Source organism: Zootoca vivipara, chromosome 3 (assembly GCF_963506605.1).
Source record: "Zootoca vivipara chromosome 3, rZooViv1.1, whole genome shotgun sequence".
In the NCBI taxonomy this organism is placed as follows: Eukaryota; Metazoa; Chordata; class Lepidosauria; order Squamata; family Lacertidae; genus Zootoca; species Zootoca vivipara.
Window position 1 is genome coordinate 36,842,760 of NC_083278.1, and position 25,364 is coordinate 36,868,123.

The 25,364-nt window shown below is 39.3% G+C and overlaps 1 protein-coding gene across 13 annotated transcripts in view; it reads left to right on the top strand.

Annotated features, from left to right (window-relative positions):
* SENP6 (SUMO specific peptidase 6) overlaps positions 1–25,364 on the top strand; it is a 67,539-nt gene that overhangs the window by 28,723 nt on the left and 13,452 nt on the right. For 4 of the 13 annotated variants that reach the window (XM_060272546.1, XM_060272548.1, XM_060272545.1 and 1 more), the window contains 17 exons: positions 1,674–2,443; positions 4,178–4,241; positions 4,879–5,018; positions 5,454–5,555; positions 9,654–9,674; positions 13,368–13,438; positions 14,282–14,427; positions 15,221–15,614; positions 16,141–16,373; positions 18,749–18,922; positions 20,397–20,430; positions 21,978–22,163; positions 23,218–23,441; positions 24,058–24,161; positions 24,243–24,359; positions 24,601–24,723; positions 25,250–25,342. In XM_060272546.1, the coding sequence (XP_060128529.1) occupies positions 4,924–5,018; positions 5,454–5,555; positions 9,654–9,674; positions 13,368–13,438; positions 14,282–14,427; positions 15,221–15,614; positions 16,141–16,373; positions 18,749–18,922; positions 20,397–20,430; positions 21,978–22,163; positions 23,218–23,441; positions 24,058–24,161; positions 24,243–24,359; positions 24,601–24,723; positions 25,250–25,342 (2,117 nt within the window). In that variant the 5' untranslated portion in view covers positions 1,674–2,443; positions 4,178–4,241; positions 4,879–4,923. Of the gene's footprint in view, positions 1–1,673; positions 2,444–4,177; positions 4,242–4,878; positions 5,019–5,453; positions 5,556–9,653; positions 9,675–13,367; positions 13,439–14,281; positions 14,428–15,220; positions 15,615–16,140; positions 16,374–18,748; positions 18,923–20,396; positions 20,431–21,977; positions 22,164–23,217; positions 23,442–24,057; positions 24,162–24,242; positions 24,364–24,600; positions 24,724–25,249; positions 25,343–25,364 lie in introns of those variants that run through there. The other 9 variants (XM_035109577.2, XM_035109578.2, XM_035109575.2 and 6 more) reach the window with 5 other exon arrangements.

Below are 25,364 nucleotides of genomic sequence, written 5' to 3' on the forward strand. Positions count from 1 at the left end.
TGCGCAAAGCACGATTTTGTGTTCTTGTGCCTGCGCGAGCACCGAAACCTGGAATTAACCCATTCCGGTACTTCCAGGTTCAGCGTGGTGCACAACCCGAACCTGAAAGCGTCTGTAACCTGAGGTATGATTGTACTTGAAACACTGCTTTTGTGTAAATTGCAAGAATTATAAGATGTATTAATTAACCCTGATATTGTAAAAGACAATGGCATCTCAGATAGAAATATGTAGAGTGAATATTCTATTGGAAGGTTTTTTGGATGCCACATATAGTCCCAACTAGTATGGAGAGCCCAGTGCTGCCCATAAATTTTTAGGAACCAAAAATATATTGTGATTTTTAAATGGATAGTATAATTTGTGAGTTTGAACCCATCGTGCCCAAAACTGGGTGAAATTTCACCAAAGTCACATTTTTGTCCACCATTTTTATTCAAAATGGTGCCCGGCAGAGACTTCTATCCCCATCTCGAGAATCCTCATGTTGAATTTGGTGAGAATGTTTTGAGATGCAATCAAACCTATGTCCCCAAACAGGCAAAGTCACTCCAAATTGATGTTTTGGTCAACCATCTTGATTCAAAATAGTGTCCAGCATCCAAATGGGGATAAAGGCCGCCACCTTCAACCTTATACGGAGTTTGGCAACAGTATCTCAAGAGGCATCTGAACATATAGAAAACAAGCAGAGAAACCATTTAGCAAAATACATACAGTGGTACCTCGGGTTACAGACACCTTGGGTTACAAACACTTTGGGTTACAGACTCCGCTAACCTGGAAGTAGTACCTTGGGTTAAAAACTTTACCTGAGGATGAGAACAGAAATCACGCAGCAGTGCGGCGGCAACAGGAGGCCCCATTAGCTAAAGACGTGGTACCGCAGGTTAAGAATGGTTTCAGGTTAAGAGCAGACCCCCGGAATGAATTAAGTTCTTAACCAGAGGTACCACTTTAGTAGATATAGAGAGCATTGTTGGTGACACTGAAATGGAAGAATCCCAGCACCTTTTGGAACTTCCAGTGTTTAGCAGTGTAGTCTTGGCAGTTGTACCACCCCAGTTTTTAAGAAAAAAATGATATCCCCTCCACAGAAAAGTCAGTACATACCACATTAGAGTTTTCAAGCATTCTGTGCAGTGCTGTGAGTTCTGTTATTATCATTTGGATGCAGATGTGGATCAGCCTTGTAGACTCATTAAGTTCTAGCAGTTATTTTGTCATTAAATCTGCTACAATAAAATGTTCCACTGTTCACCAAAATAAACCTTAAGGTTTTTATTGAAATAATACTGTTAAACATAACTTGCTTTTTAAAAACTCTCTCATGACAGTAACGGAATTCAGAGTGTAACTAAACATTATTTCTATCATCAACATTGTGTTCCTGACTTTGGTTTACATCAAGGATGAAGGACCTCAGGCCCTGGGGTGACATGGGACCTTCCAAGTTTCTCTATTCTCAAGACTTTCCCAGGTTTTGCACCTCCCTGGCCCTGTTCTGCACCCTCCTTAAGTGGTTGTTTCAAATGTTCCAAGGCTGATAAATAGAAAATAGTGTTAAAAATATTCTCTTGTGATCTGTCAGCTAAATTGTGGAATTTGTAGCTGTAATTTGTCCTTATGTGTTGCTTGGAATCTGAACTGATTTTAACTTATTTTTGTTTCAGCTTTGGATACATCGCAGTCCAAGCGAGATGGAGGTTTCAAAAATTCCTGGGGCTTTAATTGTTCAGGCAAAAGTGATGGAGATGCAGAAAAAGAGTAAGGATACCTTAATCTAGGCTACTGAAAGTAAAATGTGGAACGTTACAGTAATTAGAAAACTGAGCACCCCTCCATTTCTAATTCTCTAAAGTGGAAGTGTTATAGAGTGTCACTAATTCATACCCACAAGAGGGTCACCTTCATGTAAGGTTTTTCTCAGGCTAGTTATTGCCTAAAGATATTATGGATTATTCCAGAAGCAAATAGTAGGTTTCTTATTTTTAATCTTTAATAACTAGAATCTAGGGGAATTAGTGCAGTTATGGAGCTACCTAGCTCAGGTTAAAACAACTGAGTCAGGAACTTTTGAAATGTTTAAAATAGCAAAAGAATTCAATATTTTGTTGGCACTTCTTCTAGAATAAAAAAACCTGAAGGTCATACTACATGCATGCTGTTATGTGTCTCTTGAGATGGCTTCCCACCCTACCCTGTCCTATTTACCTAAACTGAAGACTACTGTCTTGCAAATTTCTTAGTTTTGAGTCTTACAAAAATCCTGATTTGGAAAGTTTGTAGACAACAAATTCTTCATTCAATTATCTCCTACAACACTATATATTTATGGGAGTATATCATTTTTTGAATTTTACTGATTGGGGATGAGTGGTAGACTGACATTCAGCCTCCTTGCTTAATAGACTGGTGGAGAAGAGTTATGGAACAACTAATGGTAAGCGAGCTAATTATTTTTGTTAACAAAATAATTGGATTTGGTCTCATGAGCGTTTAAAAATACTAATACAATACCAGGGTGAAATAGTGACAAGTGAAACATAACAACAGATAGCTGGATCCCACACAAAGGATAGGTGATTCTCTTTCTCTCACAAATCTCAAAGTCAGGTGTGTTCTATACCATATGACACTTTCCTCAGAGAGATAATCCTGTAAATAGGAAGACATTTATACTTACGAAGTTTGGCATTTGTGTGTATAGGCCAGTGTACACAATGGCTTTCTGATGTGTGCGTGTGGTAACATATGCTGTACATCTCAAGTGATTGTGTACACATTTTTCTTATATTAGGATTATTCCTCAAAAAGGAAAAGGAAAAAAGAAGGTCATGTTTGAAGCAGTCGTGACACCCCCTTCTAATATACCACAGTTGGTACTCATTTTGGGTGCTTCAGTTCCAGAATAATAGTACTTATTTGTGCACTGTGCTGCTAATTAACAAAAAGAATTTTGTGTTTTTATTTTCAGTAACTTTCTCGCTTATGTTTGTGTTTGCTCTTGCCCAGGTTCTAGTGCTTCATTTCCACCATCCTTTTATTACTGCAATTATTTAGAAAAGAAAGGAACCTAAATCATAGCATAGATGCAGAGAATTGTTTAGTATCAAAGCTCAGGAACAGTGGATGTTCTAGGCCCAAGTGGTTGTATCAACTGGATGTTGAAACCCAGTTTCTGTTGAGATAACGATGGAACCTTTTCCCAAGAGTGCAAGAACTGACTTAGTAGGATGAGATCAGCATGTTTTTGCTCCCCCCCCCCGCCAGTCCGCTGAAAACTGAGCATGCTGTAGTCATGGAAGGTTGAGTGTCAGATAAAATAAAAGGGGTAGGGAGTGGAATGGCAGAATCCTAGACAGGAGCACTCCTACTAGGATACAAGGATGCATTTTTCTGCAGTGTCCACTTGTATTAATTCTATTTTTCCTTTGTAAATGCAATGGATGTACTAACTGTGGGAGGAATACTATTTTTTCTACCGGTAGCTACCTAGTATGGTGCCAAGAAGATTTACTGTATATTCCAAAAACAGAAGCAGAACCTTTTAGAAGACATCTGAAGGCAGCCCTGTTTAGGGAAGCTTTTAATGTTTAATAGATTATTGTATTTTAATATCCTTCTGGAAGCTGCCCAGAGTGGCTGGGGAAACCCAGCCAGATGGGTGGGGTATAAATAATAATAATAATAATTATTATTATTCAGTGTGAAATACTTTGAACTACACACAAATGGTTAATAGCTACACATTTATTGCTGAGCATTCTGAAGAGAATCATATTTAGATTTACTGCTAAATTGTACTGCCTCTTTACAAGCGAATGTTCTGGTTACAAAATTAGTTTCAGGTCTAGATCTCAAATTCTGTGTTTGCTTAGAACAATGTCTATAAAATCCATACAAAAGAGGCACTGTGAAGCCATCTGCTAAAGTAATTCTACATATTACCAGGTTTGTAATACTATTACTGACATTGTATTCCCCCCTGTCTTTTGTATACACTTTATTTTGAGGCAAACTAGCACCAAAATATTTTAGAGGAAAGTGCAACACATGATTGTTTAACAGATTGAGAAAACATTACTTGGACCTTTTTGCAGTAGTTGTTGAAACCCTGTTTGCTATTATTGAATTACAATATACACATTTTGTTTCCTGTTCTTTGCCCGTTAAGTGAAGCCAGTCTGCTGAGTGTGGATGATAGTGAGGGAAGCTGCAGCCCCTCTGGTGGGAAAAAAGTGAGTACAGTATTTATCAAATATAATGTACATGAAAATGCATACTGTATTTTATATTTCACATTAAGTGAAACATTTCAGTATGTCACTTAAAAAAAAGAAGTTCTAATATGGAGAGGTGACTGCTACAAACTCATACAGTGTGTATGCCGCTAAAAAAAGAACACACACATGCTTTCTTATCAGCAGCTTACTATATACTATATGGCCTTGGAGCTTTGGCAAAATGCACATTTGGCATATTGTGGTGAGTGTGTAAAAACAATAAACAATCATGATTGTTTTCGTGCAAAGGAACACAGTAAATAGTAAATCACTGCATTCTTTCAGATTTAAAGTTTGCAACATAATTCATCTGACAACCAGTTTCATTTGTATTATTATCACAGGTGGCAACTGTGTGTGTGTGGGGGGGGGGAGATTTCTGTTCCTGGCCCCCAAGTCTGTTGGCAGAGTGTGCATAACCCCGTCCCCATCCCCTGTTCTGTCTTCTTCCAGGTCCAAAAGGACTCTTGTGTTGGCTGTAGTGTTTGGAGGATTGAGAATATCTTAGTATTTGAAAGCTTAATAAAAATGTAATTCAGTCTCCATCTGAGAACTGCTGCTTTGTAGATTTAACTTTTGCTAATTGTTTCAGGTGCTGCAATTTCACTCAGGAACTACTGGTGCCAGAGGTGATTCTATGAGAACATATGCTAGACGAAGCAAAATTGAACCTGGTGCTTTAAGAGTAACCCCAATTGAACTCAACATGTTGGGAAGCAGCAAGAAATTAAGGTATAGTGATTCCTAATATATTAAAAATTATTTAGTAAATGGCTTGTTTCTGGGGGGTAATTGTGATTGTGAGAATGGTGCTTGTGAAAGGACCTTAAGTTTGTTACATTTGCACTTTGCTAATACCTTTGGAAAATAGATTTAGATGCTTTATTTATAATATCCAGATGTTGTTGTGGACTAAGACCTGGGATCTTGATCATGATGGACTATGATGCTCTATGGAGGAGAAGGATTGCACCCACTAGTTGCAAATAAGTCATCATTTCTTGCTGCAGCTGGCTAATCAAAAGTGTGAGTGTAACTATGATTAGGTAGCATAGTGGAAGTGCTGATTCAGGTACCACTTAGAGGAGTTTCTCTAAGCAGAGCTATTATTCTTTCCATGCTGTGAATTCTAACATTTTTTCTTACCTGTTTTTTTCCTTTTTGCAGTGAAAATGTTCAAAATATTCCTTGCTCTGCAGCAGTAGTACAAGCTAGACGCTGTCACCATACTCATGCACAAACATCTTTAGTAAAAACAGCAGCACAAAGGTAAGACTTAATGTCACGAGGACATATTTAATGTCTCCCGTGAAAAAAACAGTTGTGTATGCTGTGTGTCTTTCTTTAAATATCTGCTTAAAACTGAGTAGTGTTTTTTGGGGGGGGGGCGGGGGGACACACAGTGCACACCTCTGTGGGGAAAGAGTTCCACAACCTGGAACCACCATGGAAAAGGCCTTGTCTATAGCGCCAGCCAACCAAATTGTCCGGGTACATGAGTAGTGCCTCTGAGGCAGGTCTCAGTACCCAGGCAGGTTCATATAGGTGAAGGTGGTCCTTCAGATAATTATCCTAAATAATTTAGGGCTTTAAAACCAAAACCAGCACTTTGATTTGGGCTCAGAAACTGGTAACCAGTGCAGCTGGTACAGAATCACTGTCATACTCTGTTAATCTTGCTCCCACTTGTAGGGCAGCAGTATTCTACACCCGTTGAAGCTTCCAAACAGTCTTCAAAGGTGCCCTTGTTGATTGCATTACAGTAGTCTCACCTAAGGCATGGCTTTGAGTCAAGGCCTAATATCTCTAACTAAGATTATAGCTGGCATATCAACTGAAGTTGATAAAAGGCACTCCTAGTCAATTATTCCCACCTCTGCTTCCACAGTGAGTGTTGAGGACAGGAGGAGCCCCAATGGTAGTATAATTGTGCTGATTCCTCCTTCCATATTGGCTGGTTTTCTAACCCAGAGCTTCATCTTGTTTTCCAATTCAAGAGTCTAAAACAGTTAAAGACTCCCATTAAATGCACACAGAAAAAAAAGGTTGGATGTAGACTTGTGAAACTCTGCTTGATGAGAAAAAGGATGTATCAGAAAATATTTCAGAGCTTACAAAAATGTGGAAACTGAAAAAGGGTAGTGCTGCCATAATGGGTTCATCATGTGCTGCAACAGCACAAAAGTCACTTTGATTATCTGAGACTTTAAACTGTATGTATTGCAACCAGTCTAAGAGGTTCTAGAATATTTTGTTCCTTATCTGGATAGGGGCTAAGATAGAGTTGTAAGTGAATTAGGGTCTTTTCTATACCAAGTAAGTCAGGTGTCAGCAACGTTTTCCGGCCGTGGACAGGATCATTTCCACTGACATTGGTCCGTGGGTCAGACAGGCGCAGAAGTGATTTCCGGTGCTGCGCTGCCCATTTTTGGAGCGCCGGAAATGGCTTCTGCACATGCCCTGACATGCGCAGAAGCAATTTCGGGTGTCTGGGCATGGGCAGTGCAGCAGTGGAAATCGCTTCTGCGCATGCCCTGACGTGTAGAAGCGATTTGGGTGGTCTGGGCATGCCCAGACATTGCTTCTGGCATCTGCACATGGGCAGGTGCCATTTTCGGCACCGCTCGGCGAGTCCCCGTAGTGCGCTGTGCTGCGCTGGTTTAGCGCGGCGGGGCACAGGGACTTGCCGAGTGGGCGGCTCGGTGACCGGGCGGCTCATGGGCCTCCGTGGGCCACATCCGTGGGCCACATCCAGCCCATGGGCCGGAGGTTGCCGATGCCTGAAGTAAGTGGTACGTACTATAACTGCAATGAGTTATACTTCTAAGGCAGCCACAATGAAGCTTCATTGGGGAATAAAGACACCACATGTCTGTCATCTTTTACTTACTTCTGTCCTACTTGTATTATTATGGGTCAACTCATACATGGAACTCTCCATTGTTGAAGCTTTGAGTGTTCACCAGCTTACAGTATTTAGACTCATTCAACAATTCAGAAGAAGAGATATTTTGAGCAATGGAGGTCCACCGAGCACAGTCTGCCTACTTTGTCTGTGGTGTAGGCTTTTCATTTATACCTTTCCTTACCTGGATTGACTCACAAATTTGGACATTGTATGATAATATGCCAGGTCCTGAACTTGTTAACCACACTTGAGCCTTAATCTAAAGTCTGATCTGTAAACCACACTGTAAACCTCAGATTTTTTTACCGGGGGGGGGGAGCAGCGGCATGGAAATTTGATAAGTACAGTAAAACAAAAATGTTTCTTAGTTAAAGTTGGTTGATTGTGCAGTCTTCCTACTGCACCATGGGTTTTAATAGTGCATTTCTTAAGGAATCAAGGTTTGGGCTTTGAGGGAAATCCCTCATGTACCTCCCACCCATTCCATGCTTATACCATGTAAATAATGCAGTCAGACATAAAGTTTGTAAATAGTTTAGAATTTAGGTGACTACTCTCTATCTTTTTCCCAGAGTGAGCCATGGGACGCAGCTTCGGAGACCTCTGAAGCTGCGCCCCATGCCGGCTGTGCACGGCGAGAGGCGGCGGTGGGAGAAGCTCTACTCCTCGCCGCCTCCCACCTGCCTTCCCTGGCATAGGACACAGCTTTGGAGACCTCCGAAACTGCGCCCCATGCTGGCTGTGCACGGCGAGAGGCGGAGGCGGGGAGAAGCTCTTCTCGCCGCCACCTCCCACCTGCCTTCCCTGGCATGGGACGCAGCTTCGGAGACCCCCATGCTGGCTATGCGCACAGCTGGCATGGCTTATTTGCCATATGCATAGTGCTTACCATCAAGGCATTCAATATATGTTTTCACATGGCTTGTTCTTTACTTAGGATTGGAGTCTAACTTGGTCATGCTTCGAATAGACTCGCTGAAATCTATGACTTGTTAATCATGGCTAACTTAAATTACATTGGTTTAAATAGATCTACTCTAGGCATGACCAAGCCTGGATTCAACCCACAAAAAAGCAGAGTGAAATTTTTCTTTTCCAAATGAAAGATTAACAAAACTTACCTTCTCTTGAAATTAATTGAGACGGAACCCCCAAATTTGCATCATATATTGCTTTTGTGACTTGAGGTTTGGTTGCATATGCAGCTCGAATGCCATATTTAGAAAGGTTTTAGAAAGTTTTTTATGAAAAGGCAAAAGGATAAATATTTTTAAAACAGCAACTTTGTCAAAAGTTAATACACCATTGCCAGACATTTTGGAGTAGAAGTGTCACTTTGTTCAGGTTTTTAAAATGCTAAATACCTGGCTTAGAAACAAGGGGAATGGAGACTGACAGAGTACAGTGCAAGTCTTTGAAAAAGGATGCAGGTGTAGGAAGCAGGGGCTGAAAAGATGAGAGAAGATGGGAACTAAACAAAATAAAGATGGCAAAGCCTGGGAATAAGATGGGGATGTTGAAGCTCAAACGGGCCTGCTGCACTGTGCCTAATTATTTAAGCCTTAATTATCTCAACCTATGTATGTACCTTGCATGGATAGCTCAGTTGGTTAGAGCATGGTGCTGATAATGCCAAGGTCGCAGATTTGATCCCCATGTGGGACAGCTGCATTGGAGGGGGTTGGACTAGATGATCCTCAGGGTCCCTTCCAACTCTACAATTCTATGATTCTATGTATGTTACTTTTTACCAAACTTTCCTACAAACACGAACATGTGGGCCTTTCTCCCTTCCATGGACATTCATTTGCATGCTTTCTTCATATTATATAAGCACAATAGATTGGTTGTCCCTCTTTCTCTTTCTTTTCCTCACTTTTTAAAAACACCAAGGAATTATTTAGACCTGGAAGAAGGCAGATTCATGTGAGACCTCAATAGGAGGTTTAGAGACAGTTGCTTGAATGTGATCTGGTGCATGACCATATGGCCTAGATGCTGTTGCATCATAAAATCTCTTTTGTACATGTTCCCACTATTTAGTGGACATTTCGCTAGGATCATCTTAATAGTTTGGCCTTTAAATTCTTAGCAAAAGGGACTCAATGGTTATACAATAGTGTTAATGAATGTTTGTTATACTGTTATTTAAATAACCTTACAGAACTATAATATGCTGACTCAATACATTCAGTTATATTCAGACATATATTCTATAGAGCACTATGCCAGTAACAGTTGACAGACTTTGAAGGATATGGTATTAAGTAGCTAAAAAGTGTGATGATTTTTTATTTTTATTTTTGCAAATTTAGATGCTAAGTGCTACTTACAACAAAGAGTTCAAATTTAATTTGAATATTGGATATCCAGATACAGGTTTCTTTTTTCAAATCTACTGATGTTCTGCAAATGAAGGGCTTTGTATCTTATTATATTTTTCTCTTTCATATTTTAAGCAATCTGGATCGAAAGGAAAGGTAAGGTCAATGGTGACATGAGCATGGTATTAAAAATGTGGTGGAAATAATGAAGTTGCGCCTGATAGCTAAATTCCCACTAGCAAGCTTAATGGTCAACACTGATGGAAAAAACTATTTTGCTAGAATAACAATTGGTGTGCAACCACACATTTAGCTGTAATGATTTTTTTGTTTGTTTAAATTGGTGTGTTTTCTTGACTAAATACCTGTGATACATGTATGCATACATCTATGTGTACTACATCTGTCCATCTATGTAGCACAGGCATTAAGGCTGCAACCCAAGCTCCACTTAACTGTGAGTAAGCACCATTGAATTAAATAGGACTTTGTGAAGACTTCGTTAGGATTGCACTGTTAGTCAACAAAACAGTGTTCTGTGCCATGCTAATTTAAATAGAAATTCCAGTGTAGCAAAACGGGTAGCAATATCTTAAATGCAAGATCTTGCTTGCTGGTTGCAGTGGATGGAGAAGGGGAAATGTGTTTCCATTGAGATTGGACAGAGGAGAACATTGGCCAGGGCAAACATGCAGGAGGTTTGGAGCAAGAGAACGTATGGCATTAGAAGGAAGGTAAGGGAACTTGGAATATCTTACATCCTTGTGATCTAGCTCCAAGCCCACAGCCATGCTTTAGATTATTATTATTGGGGCCACCAGAATGGCATTATTGCTGGTAAATGCAAAACCTGACTGCCAGTAAAAATTCTGCCTTCCATACGTTATAGAAGTGGCAGCTAACCAGACCTGTATTAGAGACTTGACTGAATGATTCAGAGGGCTCAGTTTTGTCCTTTATCATCCTGGACTGCTACTCCATCCACTTGTGTAGATCATCAGGGTGGGTATAGAAAGGGTTGCAGTCACTTTTTAGGTATATATTTTTGTCTTTTACAATCTTCACTGTTAATTTTTAAAGCCAGAAACTGCATGGGTCCCACTACGTAAGGGATAGTGTCTTGCATGCCACCCTTTCAACCTTGATAGGATTTAGAAAGAAGAAGCATTTTAGTATGTGAGCAGAAGTGCCTTGGTCAGTGCGGTGGAGCCTTTACACTAGCATCCTAGAGGTGGGGGTGAGATAGTGTGTTGGTGCAAGAAACCATTGGAGCCATTCTGCAAGTTGTTTCTTTACATAATTTATATAAGTGGTGTGTTTGTGTAGTTGGATTATAAGCGGAACTGATTTGCAACATTGTGTTTTCTGCTTTAGATTTAAAGCAGTATATGAAACAAATATACACAATATTGCTCTGTTACACGAAAGTAAATGTTTTATTTGCTTTTTCACTTATGTAGGGAGGGAGTACAGTGGAGAAAAATAGCATTTTTTATTTATAAATTTTCAATAGTCAGAGGTCTTTCCGTCAGGAAAAGTGGAGTTTTGATTTTTATTCTGAGGATATTTATCTTATACATTTTATAATAAGGACAGAACATTACTGCAACTTCCTTATACATGGGAACTTCTTTCTTTTATACATGTGGATATGTGTTAAAAATGAGAGGGCAGTTAAAAAACAGAGATAAAAAAGGGGAAAGAAAAGAAAAGTGAATAGAAAATTAGTACTACTGTAGTAATATTATTGAAAAGGAGACTTGTATATGTAGTTTAAAAGGGTATTGGTGAGGGTCCCTGCGTCAAGGCTAAGACGGCAGTCTCTGGAAGTGGCCTCTGGTGGTTTAGACTTCCTTCGTGGGTGCCGCCTTTACAATTCTTCAAAAAATTAAAATATTTTATTTATTTATTTAATAAAAAGGGGATAAAAAATAAAAATCCTAGTCTTAGGATCCTTGGTGTACCCGTCTCTGGTGGCCAGCAGCACCCACATGCCAGCAAGTGAGGGTTTGCGCCGTGCCTTGGCTTTCCTGGGTGACCCCAGCATGCATTTCCCAGTTGGGCACTGGCCTGCTCTTTTTGCACCGACTGCCGGGGAGGTCAATCTGGGGCTGGGCCAGGCTGCGCATACTTCCTCATGGCCTCCCTTTATCTCCTGGCCCCCTCCTACCTTTCTCCCTTGGCAGTTGCTATGGCAGCGATGGCAATCGGGGGGGGGGTGGGTGGCGGCTCTGCTTTTTCAACTCTGGAGCCTCCGGGCCCTGGAACTCCACTGAGTTGTCACTGGGACACTCTTGGTCCCAATGAGCCTGAGATTGTCAGGGGAGCCCTGGGGGCTCCGTGTGGCCTCTTTGGTTTCTGTGATGAGCAGCCCAGCTCTCCTTGGATCTTGGTGTTGGCAATGGGTATATTGGCAGCGCGGGGACTGGCCAGCCACTGCAGCTGATGCTGCTTAGGAGCTCTGCGGTGCCATGGCACTTGCTATTTTGCCTCGCCGGAAGTTCTCATGTGAATATGTTTTGATGTGGTTTGTTTGACACACTAAGCTACACCTTAACCTAGAGAGAAATCACAAATGTGCTTAGCTAAGCCAATGTATGGCATAGCATGTGGGCCAAATCAGGACTAATGGTTAAGCTTTATCTTTGTTAACCACAAGCTGAGATTTGTTCTCAGCTAAACCACACTAAGCTGCTGTCCATTTTATTAGAACTAAGATTGTTCTATGTACCTCCCTGAGTTTTGTTCAGGCAGAGGGAATCTTCAGGTCATTGTTTTTTTCCCTAATACCTGGGGTTTTGTTTAGGCAGGGGTTTTATTGTGATTGCTCATGAAATATTATATTACTAATACTAAAGTGGTAATTTATGTGACTCGTTAACGGAATTAAACAACTTTATTTGAGAATTTATTCTAACCAGCCCTGCTGGTATTAAGCTGAATGAATTTATCCTGTGACCAGAGATAGCAACATGTGCACAATGGACATGATGCCATATGTCTTGAACATTACTTCTTTAGATGTTGGGCAATTATTAAATAGGAGAAAATTTCAAGCAGGAATTCTGTTAAACCATTTAAGTGGCTTGAAGTAGAAACTGCAATAGAGCCAGCTATATAAACATGTCTATCTTGCAAATAAAAAGATATAAGTATTAAAGGCTGTGTCAGACACACAGTCACAAGAGAAAACAGCCACATTTTATGCAGTGAATTGAGTGAAAACATCCAGAAGTTTGATAAAACAGCATACCGTATAACTTTCTGCATCCATAATAGATCAGTTGCATATTGGCCACTTCCCACAGTGGGCCTGCAACCTACACTCACTTTACATATACTATCGCAACATACCATGTGTAGAGAGAGAATAAATAAATAAAACACCAAGTGAGTTTTCCTTACTTCTGGGGAGGTTGCGGGAGACCCTTACCAGGCTCTGGTAAGTAAGCATTTGGAAAATTAACAAGTATTTGGAAAATTAAAAATATGCTGCACATAATCAAATCTTAGCTGGGCTTATATCAAGACAGTAGCAGTTGTAGTCTTTCTGCTTAACTTTTAGTTTGCAGTGCTGTATGATGGATACTTTTGCAATCAGAAAAGTAGTGTGTTACTGCATTTTTTAAAGATATTTTGTTAAAAACACTGCCAAACCTATCTTTTCTCATTTATCTTATTTGTTTGTTTGCATTGGGATTTTGTTTGTATGTGTACATTTATTGTTTTAGAACATGGCAAGCTTCAATATTCTAAATTAAGATTTCTGCAGTGTTAAATATTTTGGTTTTGTTCCATTTAAATAAGCCATATATTTTCTGAATACAGCTTCTAATTATTTTCCCCCAGAAAAGAATATCCTCCTAACATCCAGAAGATAGAAAATGACTATGATAGGTTGTCTCAGCTTCAGGCGATGCGTAAGTTTTTTACTTTGCTTTTACTTCCATTAAATCTCTGTCAAATAGGTGTACATTATATATGGAATAAGTGCATCAGTGAATGTCTGAGTAGAAGCACTCTTGATAAAATGTGTTAGAATGGCGCATGTTGGCTGCTCTGTCAGTAGCTGAAATGCGTTAGTTGAGCTGATTGGAGTATGTTTTGGTTGGTTTCATCAGTAGGCATTAAATGTGCCTGTGATCAGTGGTAGACGTCATGGGAGTGAATAAACTTAAGCTTCATCCAAGTAACACACAGTTGATCAAAGTGGGTAGATTAAGTAGGCTAAATCTGCCTGTTATAGAGGAGGTCAAATTATCCTATACTGTATAGACCAGAATTTGGACCTGAATTTTGTTACTGGATGTCCAAGTGGCAGCTGTGCCCTGCAGTGCTTTTTCCTGGCTTTGTTTGGTATGCTAGCCATACATGCTGCAAGATTACACATAGCTGGCCATTGTCATTTGTGCATTGTTTACCTACAGATTAACCTACTGAAGGAGATTCCAAGCTGATTTCCATTCCAGTGGTGTGCAGTATATTTGTAGAAATAAATTAAAAATCATACAGCATCTAGCACAGTGCTTACAGTGGCTACAACAGGCAGAAAAAAATTGTTGTTCTCTCGCACACACTTTGGCTGAGCAGTAGTTGCTTTCAAGAAGTGCCACCTCAGACCTTCCTTTAAAACATGGAGATAGGCAGTTTGAAACTTTTTCTGCTGTTCTTGGAGTGATATAAAGGAATAAATTAGAGTTACATTGTTCTTCAGCTGAGGACATTGGGAAGTTGTTGTTAATGATTTCACTCTCCCCTTTCAGAAAGTGTGATGGAGAACAGAGGAGAGTCTGAGTCAGAGTCAGATTCAGGAATTACGAGGAAGGTACAACTGAAACGTCACTGCACTTTGTATCAGGCCGGTTTGCTTCCATCTCCTGCTACCAAAAAATGTGCAACTCACCTAGAGGTGGGTTATATGATGAAATTTCCTTAAATTCTGTTAAATTCATTCAGAAGTTGATATTGTTAGAAGGTTAATTTGCATTTTTAGGTCTTGGGCTACAGAATAACTTGTAGTTGTACTTTGGCTGCAGGTGCCATTGCTACCACAACAGCACTGGCACTGTGTTTTTAACAGAAAACTGTTACCTGTGAAAACTTAATTTGGAAAGCAAAGAACTTGATTTCCCAATACTGTTCCCCAAAAGGTAAACTTGCTGATTCATGCTTTTTGGCTTGCATGCACATACATGTACTCTGCTGTATGGAGAGGGGATAGAATAATGGTAAACATAATGAATCTTGATTACATTTTGAACATCTGCCCCTCAACAATTCTAACATTGCTTCCAAATTATTGAAGATGTTGGGTAGACAGTGATGCTTAGAGGCCTGGTAGGTGAATGGCAAGAAGCTCTGGGGCTGACAGGGGGGCAAAAGGATATGAGGACTTGGAAACTGTGTGAATAAAGGGCAGAGGTAAAGTAGAATGTGCATTGAACAACAATGACTTGAGGGAAGAATAGAAGTGGAGGCACCGGCCCAAGTAAAACGATGTGACCTAATAATTTGAATTATGCAGCCAGGTTCTTGTGGCAGGTTCCCAACCTGAAATTTCACAGAGAGATCGCATAGATTTCCATCTTATCGCTTCAAAACTGCCTAAGCCTTATAGGATGTCTAATGTATTTATTTTGAAAATGTTATCAAAATAAATACAGCTACTTATTCTCTTCCCCCACCCTCTTTTTAATCCCTAGGGCTTGGAACAGAATACTTACTCCACCGTTTGCCTATGCATAGGAAAACCAAATGAAAGTCAAATCAAATGCCAAATGTGTGGAAATTTTTCTAATGGGGGCTTGCAAAGGCAGTCCATGCAAAGTGTTCAATTAAATGATTCTTTGGGACCTTTAGCACGAGAACCAATACATGAGAATTCAACAGGGCAAAAATCTTTAAACACAGGACTAAATACAAAGAAGTTTTATGGATCTTCTCCTGGGGCATCTTCTCCTGGGGCAGTTTCAGTTGATTTCACGGTGAGGCGTAACATCGGTTCTACTATGTTGCGGCTGAATGGAAAAGTCAGTTCTAAAATTACAGGAAACTTAAGGCAGAAGAATACAACTGCATCTGATCTAAATGATCCAAGTAAGTTTTAAATCAAAGAACAAATAATGCTGGGTGGTTGTTGTTGTTTTTTGTTTGTGTAAGTTTTTGAAAAAAATGTATACATATAAAACAGCGATTTCAAACATTAAAATACAGAGTTCTTTCAAAACCTTAGACTTCCTAATAATGCTGGTTATAAATTAATTTGTAAAAAGTCCCTCTCTTGGTAGGGAGATTTCGGAGGAGAAAAGAAAATGCAAGGTGTTGCTTATTGGTCTTGGTGGAAGTAAAGTAGTTCTGGACTTGCCACTGCTTAGATGGAGATATAAGGAATGCTGCCTTGTGTTCCATGGAAGAAAAGGGGGGTATAAATGTAATTAATACTGAGTAGAGAAGGTAGGGAGGATTATCACCCTGTAAAACTAGGTTTCTTTAGCTCCGTCTTAAACCATTCGTTACCTGAAAGGGCTGTGGGGTAACAATGGTCTCAGTAGCCTAGATCTTAAAAGGTCACCACCTCCAGTTACTAGTATTTTGAGCTTGAGACAAATGCTTTTCCTTTCAGTTGTCCTATCCAGTGATGACGAAGAGGAGGAGGAGATTGGCAGCACTAATAGAATTGAGAGCATATCGCCACGTCCAGCAGATTCAGCCTGCTCTTCTCCTGCACCTTCCACAGGAAAGGTGGAGGCAGCCTTGAAGGAAAACACTTGTGAACTAGAACAAAGGTTAACTAGTATTACAGCAGACACAGAACCTGCAGTCATAATACCAAGAAAATCAAGAATGAAAGACCAGGTAGTCCATCCATATGTAGTTTGAAATAATTGTGTAAGCGCATATACAATATTGATAGATAAATGTGAACATGCATATATTCTGCAGTATTCTTATGGGAAAATAATCTAGACTTTTGAGCGAAATAAAACATGACACTATAATTTTCATCTCTCTCTCTCTGTATATATATTGGATTGTTTTAACATCTTCAAATGCTATTTAACAAATCTGGCCACAATCTGGAAATGTGTGTGGCTAATAGTATAAATCCAGCAAGGCGTTTGAAAACATCGGATCCCACAGACTGTGTGACAAGCTGCTTTTGAAACTTGGAAGATTTAGAAGCAGGTTGAGTAGAGAAAGCTGCATTCAAAAAGCAGGGGGGCAGGGAAGCACACTGGGCACAAGCAGGTCCATATGCATAAGTAATCAAAAGTGTTCCCTGGATTGGGACTTTAGTTTGCTTCAACCATGTGAGAACCAGTTTCCTGTGACTGCTTTTCACACTGTTCTGGTAGTTTACATTTGCAGAGCCATTTTAGAGGAGCAAGGTAACTTTAGTGTCGGGTCAGTAAGACTGGGGGAAAAGGAGGATTCTTTCATGTGGTCCACTCGTCCCATGTGTTATTTTTAGTCCTGTAGTATCAGTGGAGTATGGAAAGTAGCAACAGGGAAGTGGCTTCAACAGTGCAGCTGGTATGTGTAGGTAAGCAAAGTGACGCCCAGCAAGGACAATAACTTCCTTAAAATTAAAGTACTTTGAAAATTGTCCCAATTAATAGCACCTTAATATAAGGATTTCGTGGTGGGAATTTTTGTTTTTTAGTTTGAGCATCTCTGCAAGAATTGGATAAACAGAGACTAAAATGCACCATGAGCAGGCTCCTTAAGTGCTGTCAAGGGGGACAACTTTCACGGTATGTTAATTTAAGACTTAACAGTCGTGGCAGCAATTCTTTAAAAAGGGCGTGACGTTCTATGTAACAGTTTATCTTCAAGCCTCTGAAGTTGCTTAAAGCTCTTAAATATGTGGTTTCTTGAGATTTGTAGAAATATTATACGTGGAGCATGCAAAAGATATTCCAGAGAAGTCCGCTGAACAGAGGATCTGCAGACATATGCTGACAAAAAGGCAACATTTAAACAGCCCATACAGACTGTTAGGCAAACCTGGTAAATTAATATTAGAAGTTATGTAATAGAAATTATAACAAATCACTAATATACATTAAACATTCTTGGCAAAATTGGAGGGTCACAGAAACTTTACAGAAATAAATTTCACATAGTGTTGTTTGTTGAGGGCTTTTAATAATGTAAAAAGAAGAAACAGACTGGTTTCAATATATGATATCTCTTTTACCTCTGACACAGGACCTAAATTACTGGATTGTCTTTCTATAATTTTTTGTGATCTTCCAATTTTGTATTTTTGTCACTTAGTTGGATCGTACTCTTCCCTCATTCCCAGTTAACAACTGATTTCAGCGGGAGGATATGTTTAAATCTTCTAGTGAAATCGGTGGGATTTGTTTGCATTGTGCCTATGGTGTTGCTGTACAATAAAATAATGCAGTCTGATGTTACTTCATTATTTCAATCTAACCTATTTTCATGGTTGGTTTTGAAGTGTCTCCTTTTTGTTATTTTGCACATCCTCTGTTCTGCTACCCTACTGTTCAGTCTCCCCAACTTGATTTGAGTAGCACTCTTAAGTTATAACTGGTGTGAGGTGATAGGCAGTACAGTTTATGCGGGTAAATATAGTAAGCCAATAAAGGCATGTGGCAGAGAAACAGTTAGACCAGATCAAAAAAAGTATATATTCTTTCGTACTCTCTGTGCAGTCCTACATATGGCATTGGTGCCTGTGCCAAGCTCATTCAGGAATCTTTTAATGCTAGACTATGGGTTTGGTAGGCTCCTTGTCTTTAACTTCCATGCACGTGTATCAAGAGAGTGTGGCTCCAGCCTTCCAGTCAGTTCTCTTTTGGCCATCACAGTAGTAGCTTGCGTAAAAACTGCTTTTGGCTAGGGTGCCTCTTTCTCTTCTCTTCTCTCTTTTCTTCCTTTCTTTGAACAAACAAACTTACTGCCTTTTTCTTTTGTCATTACAATTATTTTGCTGTTCTTGTTCAGAATTTTTTTCCCATCTGTGACTCTTCTGGTGTGTCTCCTTCCTCCTTGGAATGTTTTTATCTCTTTCATACTTCCAGTATTTATGTTTTTAACGTTTACAGAAGTTTGGATTTTTTTCTAAAGAAAGAAAAGCTTCAGTTGCACATTCCCCCCCCCCATCAATGCCTTTAATGCCTGATCATCTTTAAAGGCAAATTTTAAAGGCAACTTTTGAAGTAAAAATGTTTTGATGAATTCTGATAATTATTTTTCAGTTTGGCAATGTTGTAGCCAATGCTCCAGTAAAACGTCGCAAAGTCCTCTCCCAAGAACTTGCTACTGACGTCGTTGTATCCTTAAAATATCAGAATAATTATGAAAGCGTCATCCTAAACTGTCGAAGCATAAGAATAGGAACCCTGCGAAGAATGGTGGTGGAGCCTGTAATTGTAAGTAAAAGAATTAATATTGTGCTTGGTTAGTTGCTGCTTTATAATAACAAATAGGTTAATGGGGCATCCAGGTTGAGAGTAGAAGATAGGAAGCAGCTGAAAATGGAAACTTTGAAGAGTTTAAGGAATCAGCAGATTAAATGACTGAGCTACAGTATCAATAGCAGGTCACGGAAGGAGCCAGAGTGTGAGAAAGACAGGAAGTGTTGTCTTTCTCACCTTGTCTTTTAAAGGAAATTCCATAGTAAAGGCTGTGAAGAGCAGTTCTTGAAGGTAAGAACAAGGGAATGACAATAGCAGTATTTGGGAAGTCTTTCAAAATATGGAGGTCAAAGGATATGGAGATTTGGATGGGAGGCAGAAGATAGCTGTCAACAAAATGAATTTTGAAATTCCTAAGGAACAGGGTGGAAATGCAGTTAGTGGGTTAGGTGGCAGGAATATGATGAACTATGTGCAATTGGATATATGAAGATGGTTATGACAATGGCAAGTTTTAATTTTTAAGACAATTTCATATATAAAAACAATTCCAATTCCAATACAGATGCCAACTGGGATAAAAATCTGTTTAGAAAGCTTTTTGAAAGAAGAAAGTCTTTAGCAGGTACCAAAAAGACAGCATGCCCATTTATTAGTGCCTTGTGCATGTGTGCCATCTGTACTTGCATGCCAGCAAATCAGATGGTAACCATCACTTTGTAGGCATGTGCTACCATTTTAAAGATAATTCCATCTACTGCAAATTCAGAGTGCGTGTACATATTGATTCAGGAGTGTGCTTTGTTTGAACTGTCACAGGCTACAAGTGTTCAAACTCAAATGTATTAGAGGACCACGTTCACTACTTAGTAGAGCTTCAGGAGACGTAGTTGTGTCGCCCCCAAAAAATCTAGTTCTACTTAAATTGAAAAGCATCTGTCATTTCCACCGCTATGAAACATAGTTCTATTTGCACAAAAACAAATAGTTCCTGCAGGTTTAGAAAGCCATGCATTCCTAAACTTTTATAAAATTAGTATACCAACCACAGATGCTACTTCATCATATCCTGCATACCTCTTAAAATGCATTTCTTTTACAATCAAATGATGCTGGGGTTTATAAAAGTGGGGCTTTTATATCAGGAGATGCAGTTTCTAATCTAGTTTGTGACTAGGGCTTTGATTTTGAAAAATAGGTTGGGAAGGTTGTTAATGAGACACAGTGGCCCAGATTCAACTAAGCCAGTGCACTAGTGGAAGCCATCGTAAGGACTCCTACTCATGTAATGGGGCTTTTCCTCATGCCTCCCCCAAATCCACTCTGGAGGGTCAAGAGAATCTCCAGAACTGCACACGGGGGGAGGGGGAAAGATTGGGTTGTTCCATCTGGCAAGCAGAAACGTTCGTGCTGACAGAAAGATCACAAGAGTGTGAGTTGTTTTTCTCCCTGTGTGTATAACTTCAGTAACTTGGACCTTCTTTTTCAGTTTTGCCTAGACTATATTAAGATACGTCTGGAAGGTTCGTATTTCCCTATTCTAAGTTATAATTTTTCCACTTGCATGCAGTCATTAAATACAGTGTTTTCTAGTTACAATCTGAGATTGTCATGGTAACAATACAGTCGTACCTCGGGTTACGACCACCTCGGTTTGCGAACAGTTCGGGTTACGAACTGCGCAAACCCGGAAGTGTTTTTGCCGCGCGTGCGCGTGCATAAGCCGCGCACGCGCAATCGCGCGCATGCGCAAAATGGCGGCGCCCATCGCGTTCGGTTTGCGAACTATTCGGGTTACGAACTGCGATCCGAAACGGATCGCGTTCGTAACCCGAGGTATTACTGTACTGTGTGTCTTCCTTCATGTTCTCTGTGAAATAAAGACACAGATGCATAAATCATATCTCATTCTTAAATATCATTCAAAAATAATGGTGTCAAGATACCGATGTGCATGTCTGTTTTTTGTTTCTTCTGCATCTTGTGCAGCCAGCACTGAAAAATCCCATTGCGAATAATTTGGGCAGCTAGCAGTGCTTGGTTTGGAATTATTAGTGTGCTTTCCCCCCACAACAGCTGTACTAAGTACTGATAATGGTGGAAGAATAATCTATTTGGATTTGGAGTTTCTGATTTAATATGCTTACCACAGAAGATAAATGTTTAGCACCTTTTCGCTGTTTGAAACATGGTAAGCCTAACTTACCATGTCCTGCCCTTGCTTTGCATATAATAGGCAACAACAAGGGTAGACTTACCTGCTTTGCATGCAAAAGATTCCAGAATCAATTCCTAATATGTCCTGGTAGGGTTGGAATAGTCCTGCCTGAAACTTGGGGAACCTCTGCCCGTCAGTGTAGAAAGTACTGAGACGGATGGCCTGAGTTGTAAACACAGGAGGCTGCATCATTCCAAGATGGGGATCTTGGATTTGAACTAAAGAAGTGTTGGTGTCACTCTCCCCTTCCACTGCATTCCTCTGTGTACCCCCAAAGTCACTCCAGAATGATACGGGTTATGGTTTCAGTGGGCTACAGAGATGGCAGAAGCACAGAATGTGCTCCTTCTGTGAGTGGAAGTTCTGCTTGCCCAGTTGCAGAGCCAAGCTCCTGTGTTTGCTGCTGAATATATTGTTTTAGCCTTAAGATCCAATATTAGTCATACCCATAGTAGACCCATTGAAATAATGGATACTGAATATTATCACATGCAAATGGTGCATAACTCTTTAAGGGACAGTTTTCCCTCTTGTAAAGTAAAATTGGATGGTGCAGGGAATATATTCAGTGGTTCCTTTTAAAAAAGAGGGGGGGTGTCTTGGAAATAATAATGGCTCCTTATGTATTAACTTCATGAATTTCAGTTTTAAAACTGTCAAGCCAGGCAGAGAGAGACACTATGAGGCTATATTTGATAGTAGGGCAAATATACCTATTGCAAATTTCAGAGATAGAAACATAGTCTGTCTTTGATTAACAGGTTTTATTTTCTTGAAATGCATACAAACAGTATTTTTCAGATAATGTTAATGTAAGTAACTCTGACCAAAATATGTTTTGAACCTTTCTAGAATCAGAAAACGATACTAGAGATATTTCTTTAAGAACATCTGACCTTACAAAGTGTGAGTGGTGTGGTGTTCGCAAGTTGCCAGTAGTTTTCCTGCAAACTATACCTGCTGCCTGTCAGAGCCTGAGATCCCAACTGAACATGAACAAACAAAAAGATAATGTCTGGTATGACTGTAAAGGTGCAAGTAAGTGAACCTTTGTATGGTATTGAAACTTAAGGTGTTTTAAAATATTTTGAAACAGAGATGTGTTAGAGATTAGCTGTATTTCACTAAACGTTATTTTGATTTCTCACATTTTGCCAGCACCAGAATTCAGTGGTACTTTTAGGTTAATAAATGGAGACGATGTGTTTTTGTCTGGCATATTTAGAAAATTTTGTCTAGATCATGTTGAGGACAATGTAGCATATTTTGCATTTCCCAAATTCCTGAAGTTCTAAGTAACACACTGGTTTGGAATGTTTTATTGCAATTGTGCTGCATTTCTGGGAGTGACCCCTCCCAAAGAATATTGGGGGTGGGGCAAAAGGGTTTGACCACCAGGAGTTAGAGCCCCTGGTATGTCTTTTTCTTTTGGGCAGGGGATTAATATCACCAGATTCTTAAAGGGATCTGTGGCCCAGAATCGGTTAGGAACCACAGCTCTCTCTACTCAGAGATAATTGTGTGCAGCAGAAAACTGTGTGTTATGCTCAAGCTACCATTTTTTTATCAAAAAACAAAAAAACAAAAAAGGGATCAGTATATTAATACAACTTTCTCCCCCCACTTGGGTGATCTTTGCTACCATTCCAGAGAGTAGAAAAGTAGTTAAGCACTTGAGCTGTGGAGTAAAAAAGGGAGTGCCTGAACTGAGTTTGGTGTCTGTTTCTTTCCCTTTCCATCAATCTCTTCAGCAACTTGCATGAGCAGCAGTTGGCATAATGTGCCCTGCTCTAGCTTTTGCATGAGCAGAACCTTTTCTTTAGAATGAGGCATTGATTTTTTTTTCATTTATATGGTGAATACTTTATTTAATTGGTTCAGCCAGGGACCTCTTAGCTGCAATTGTTATTCCTAGATATCAAACATTGTTTTATGTGCTGTAAGCTGTCCAGAGTGGCTGGGGAAACCCAGCCAGATGGGCAGGGTATAAATAATAAAATTATTATCAACTTTAAAATTTGAAAATGTAAGCATTATGGTTTTAAAAATATACTTTCATTGTCTCCTAACTCTTTCCCCCCTCCCCTCATAGATCCTGAAGAACAATACATCATTTTAATTTTTGAGACGGGCCTTGATCCACATGCAAATGCAATATTCGAAAAAATAATCATTGATATTGGTGTTAGGAACAACATTTCTGATTTTTTTGTGAAGATTACATTTGAAGAAGCAAATAGTAGGCTTGTGGCCTTTACAAAATCCTTTGAAGACACTAGAGGAAGCACGGCTCATAAAGAAGGCAAAGCAAAACATGTACTACTCCTTTTCTTCCAAAATTGAATTAAAATGTTAAATAAGTTGTGAAGTCATCTGTTTAGAAAAGCTCTTTGCAATGTCTGCTGCTTCCATGTTCTAGATAAATTTATAAATAAAGTATATATTTTCGGATAGTAAAATTGAAAAAATGAAATGTTATCAAGTCAAAATATATGCTTTCCATGTAACATATTTTGTCAGTGTGACATTTCAGCTATTTTATGTCTGTCTACTAAACAGAATATTTAGTCAGATTCTGATCTTAACTTAATATCTTAGTTAATAAATTGATATGAAAATTGAATTACCGCTTTCATACATAATGGGGAATCTGGTTGAAACAGTCCAGGAAATCTGTGCTGGAGCTGGCATAGAGCAGGGAAGGGGTAACAGAGGAGGGTGCAGGCCTGGTGCTCATTGCACCATAAACCATGGTTTTAAGATGCTGGGAACATTACATCTCTTTGTGTCTACTGTGTTCAAATTCATATTCTATTTGGTTTCAACAGGTAGTTTTTATAAAAAGAGGGACATGCTGTGCTATTTGGGAAGTGGATTTTAATATTTTATGACTTTGGTATTACATTGTAAATAAGTTTTCTTTTTTTCTAAGGTCTCTGAATCCAAGATGCAGCTGCGGAATGCAACACAGTTCCAGTTTTTTGATGATGATGAAAGTGTTGAACCACATACAGTCTTTATAGGTCCTATAGAAAAGTAAGAGGTCTTTCTGAGTGTTGTAATTTTTTCCTAAATAACTAGTTCAGTATTTATTTAAGTTTGGTGTTTTTTTTGCAGGTTGATCGTTTATCCCCCACCTCCTGCAAAGGGTGGTATTTCTGTGACCAATGAAGATCTTCATTGCTTAAATGAAGGAGAATTTTTAAACGATGTAATCATTGATTTCTATTTGAAGTAAGTTGTTTGAGTGTATTGAAACCTTTTGTGGTGTCTGTCTAACTTAGGCAAGCTGATGGACAATCCTTAAATTCTAAATAAAGCATATCTGCCGAAACTATAAAGTTCTTACATTTGTCTACTTTTGTCTGCGTAGAATGGTCAGCATGTGGCAGTCTTTTCAAGAATAACAGATCTTTAGAGGCAAGAATGAAAGCATTGTTTTATTTTGTTCTTGTTTCTCTTTTTCAAAATAAAGATATCTGGTGCTTGAACAATTGAAAAAAGAAGATGCTGATAGAATTCATGTATTCAGTTCCTTCTTTTACAAACGCCTTAATCAGAGGGAGAGGAGAAATCTCCAAGAAACCTCAAAACTTACGTAAGTTTGGTTAAAATGTGTATTATAAAATTCCAGTTTCAGCATGTCTCATCCATACCCTGTGGGGACAATGGCATTTTTAAAGATGAACTTCAGACTCAAGGCCCTCCCCTTCCAATATAGTTACAAGGAGATTGAAAATGAAAATTTCCCATATGCCTCTGGCTGCACCAGAGAAGGGGAGGGAGGGAGCATACAAGCCAGAGTGTCATGTGCATCTGACCCAGAATAATATGTGAGAAATTCATTTATCATAAATTGAGTAGAAAAACAGAATGGTACTTTTTATAAGTAAAAGCTGTATGTTTTACCACTTGGCAATTCATTTTGACTTTTTAAAATATTATTTCTGCCCAAACAACTGAAGATGCAGGATAAGTCCTAAACATCTTCACATAGCTGGTGCCACGAGATTCTGATAATAGTCAAACCCTCATTGTCGGAGAGGAGAATACATAAATACCACCTAAATATCAATCCATTATTACCTTGTGTTTTATATTGTTTTATATTGATGTGTTCATAGAATTCAGCAGAAACGGCATGGACGAGTGAAAACATGGACACGGCATGTTGATATCTTTGAAAAAGATTTTATTTTTGTTCCTCTTAATGAAGCGTAAGTAGAATTTGTTCTGCTA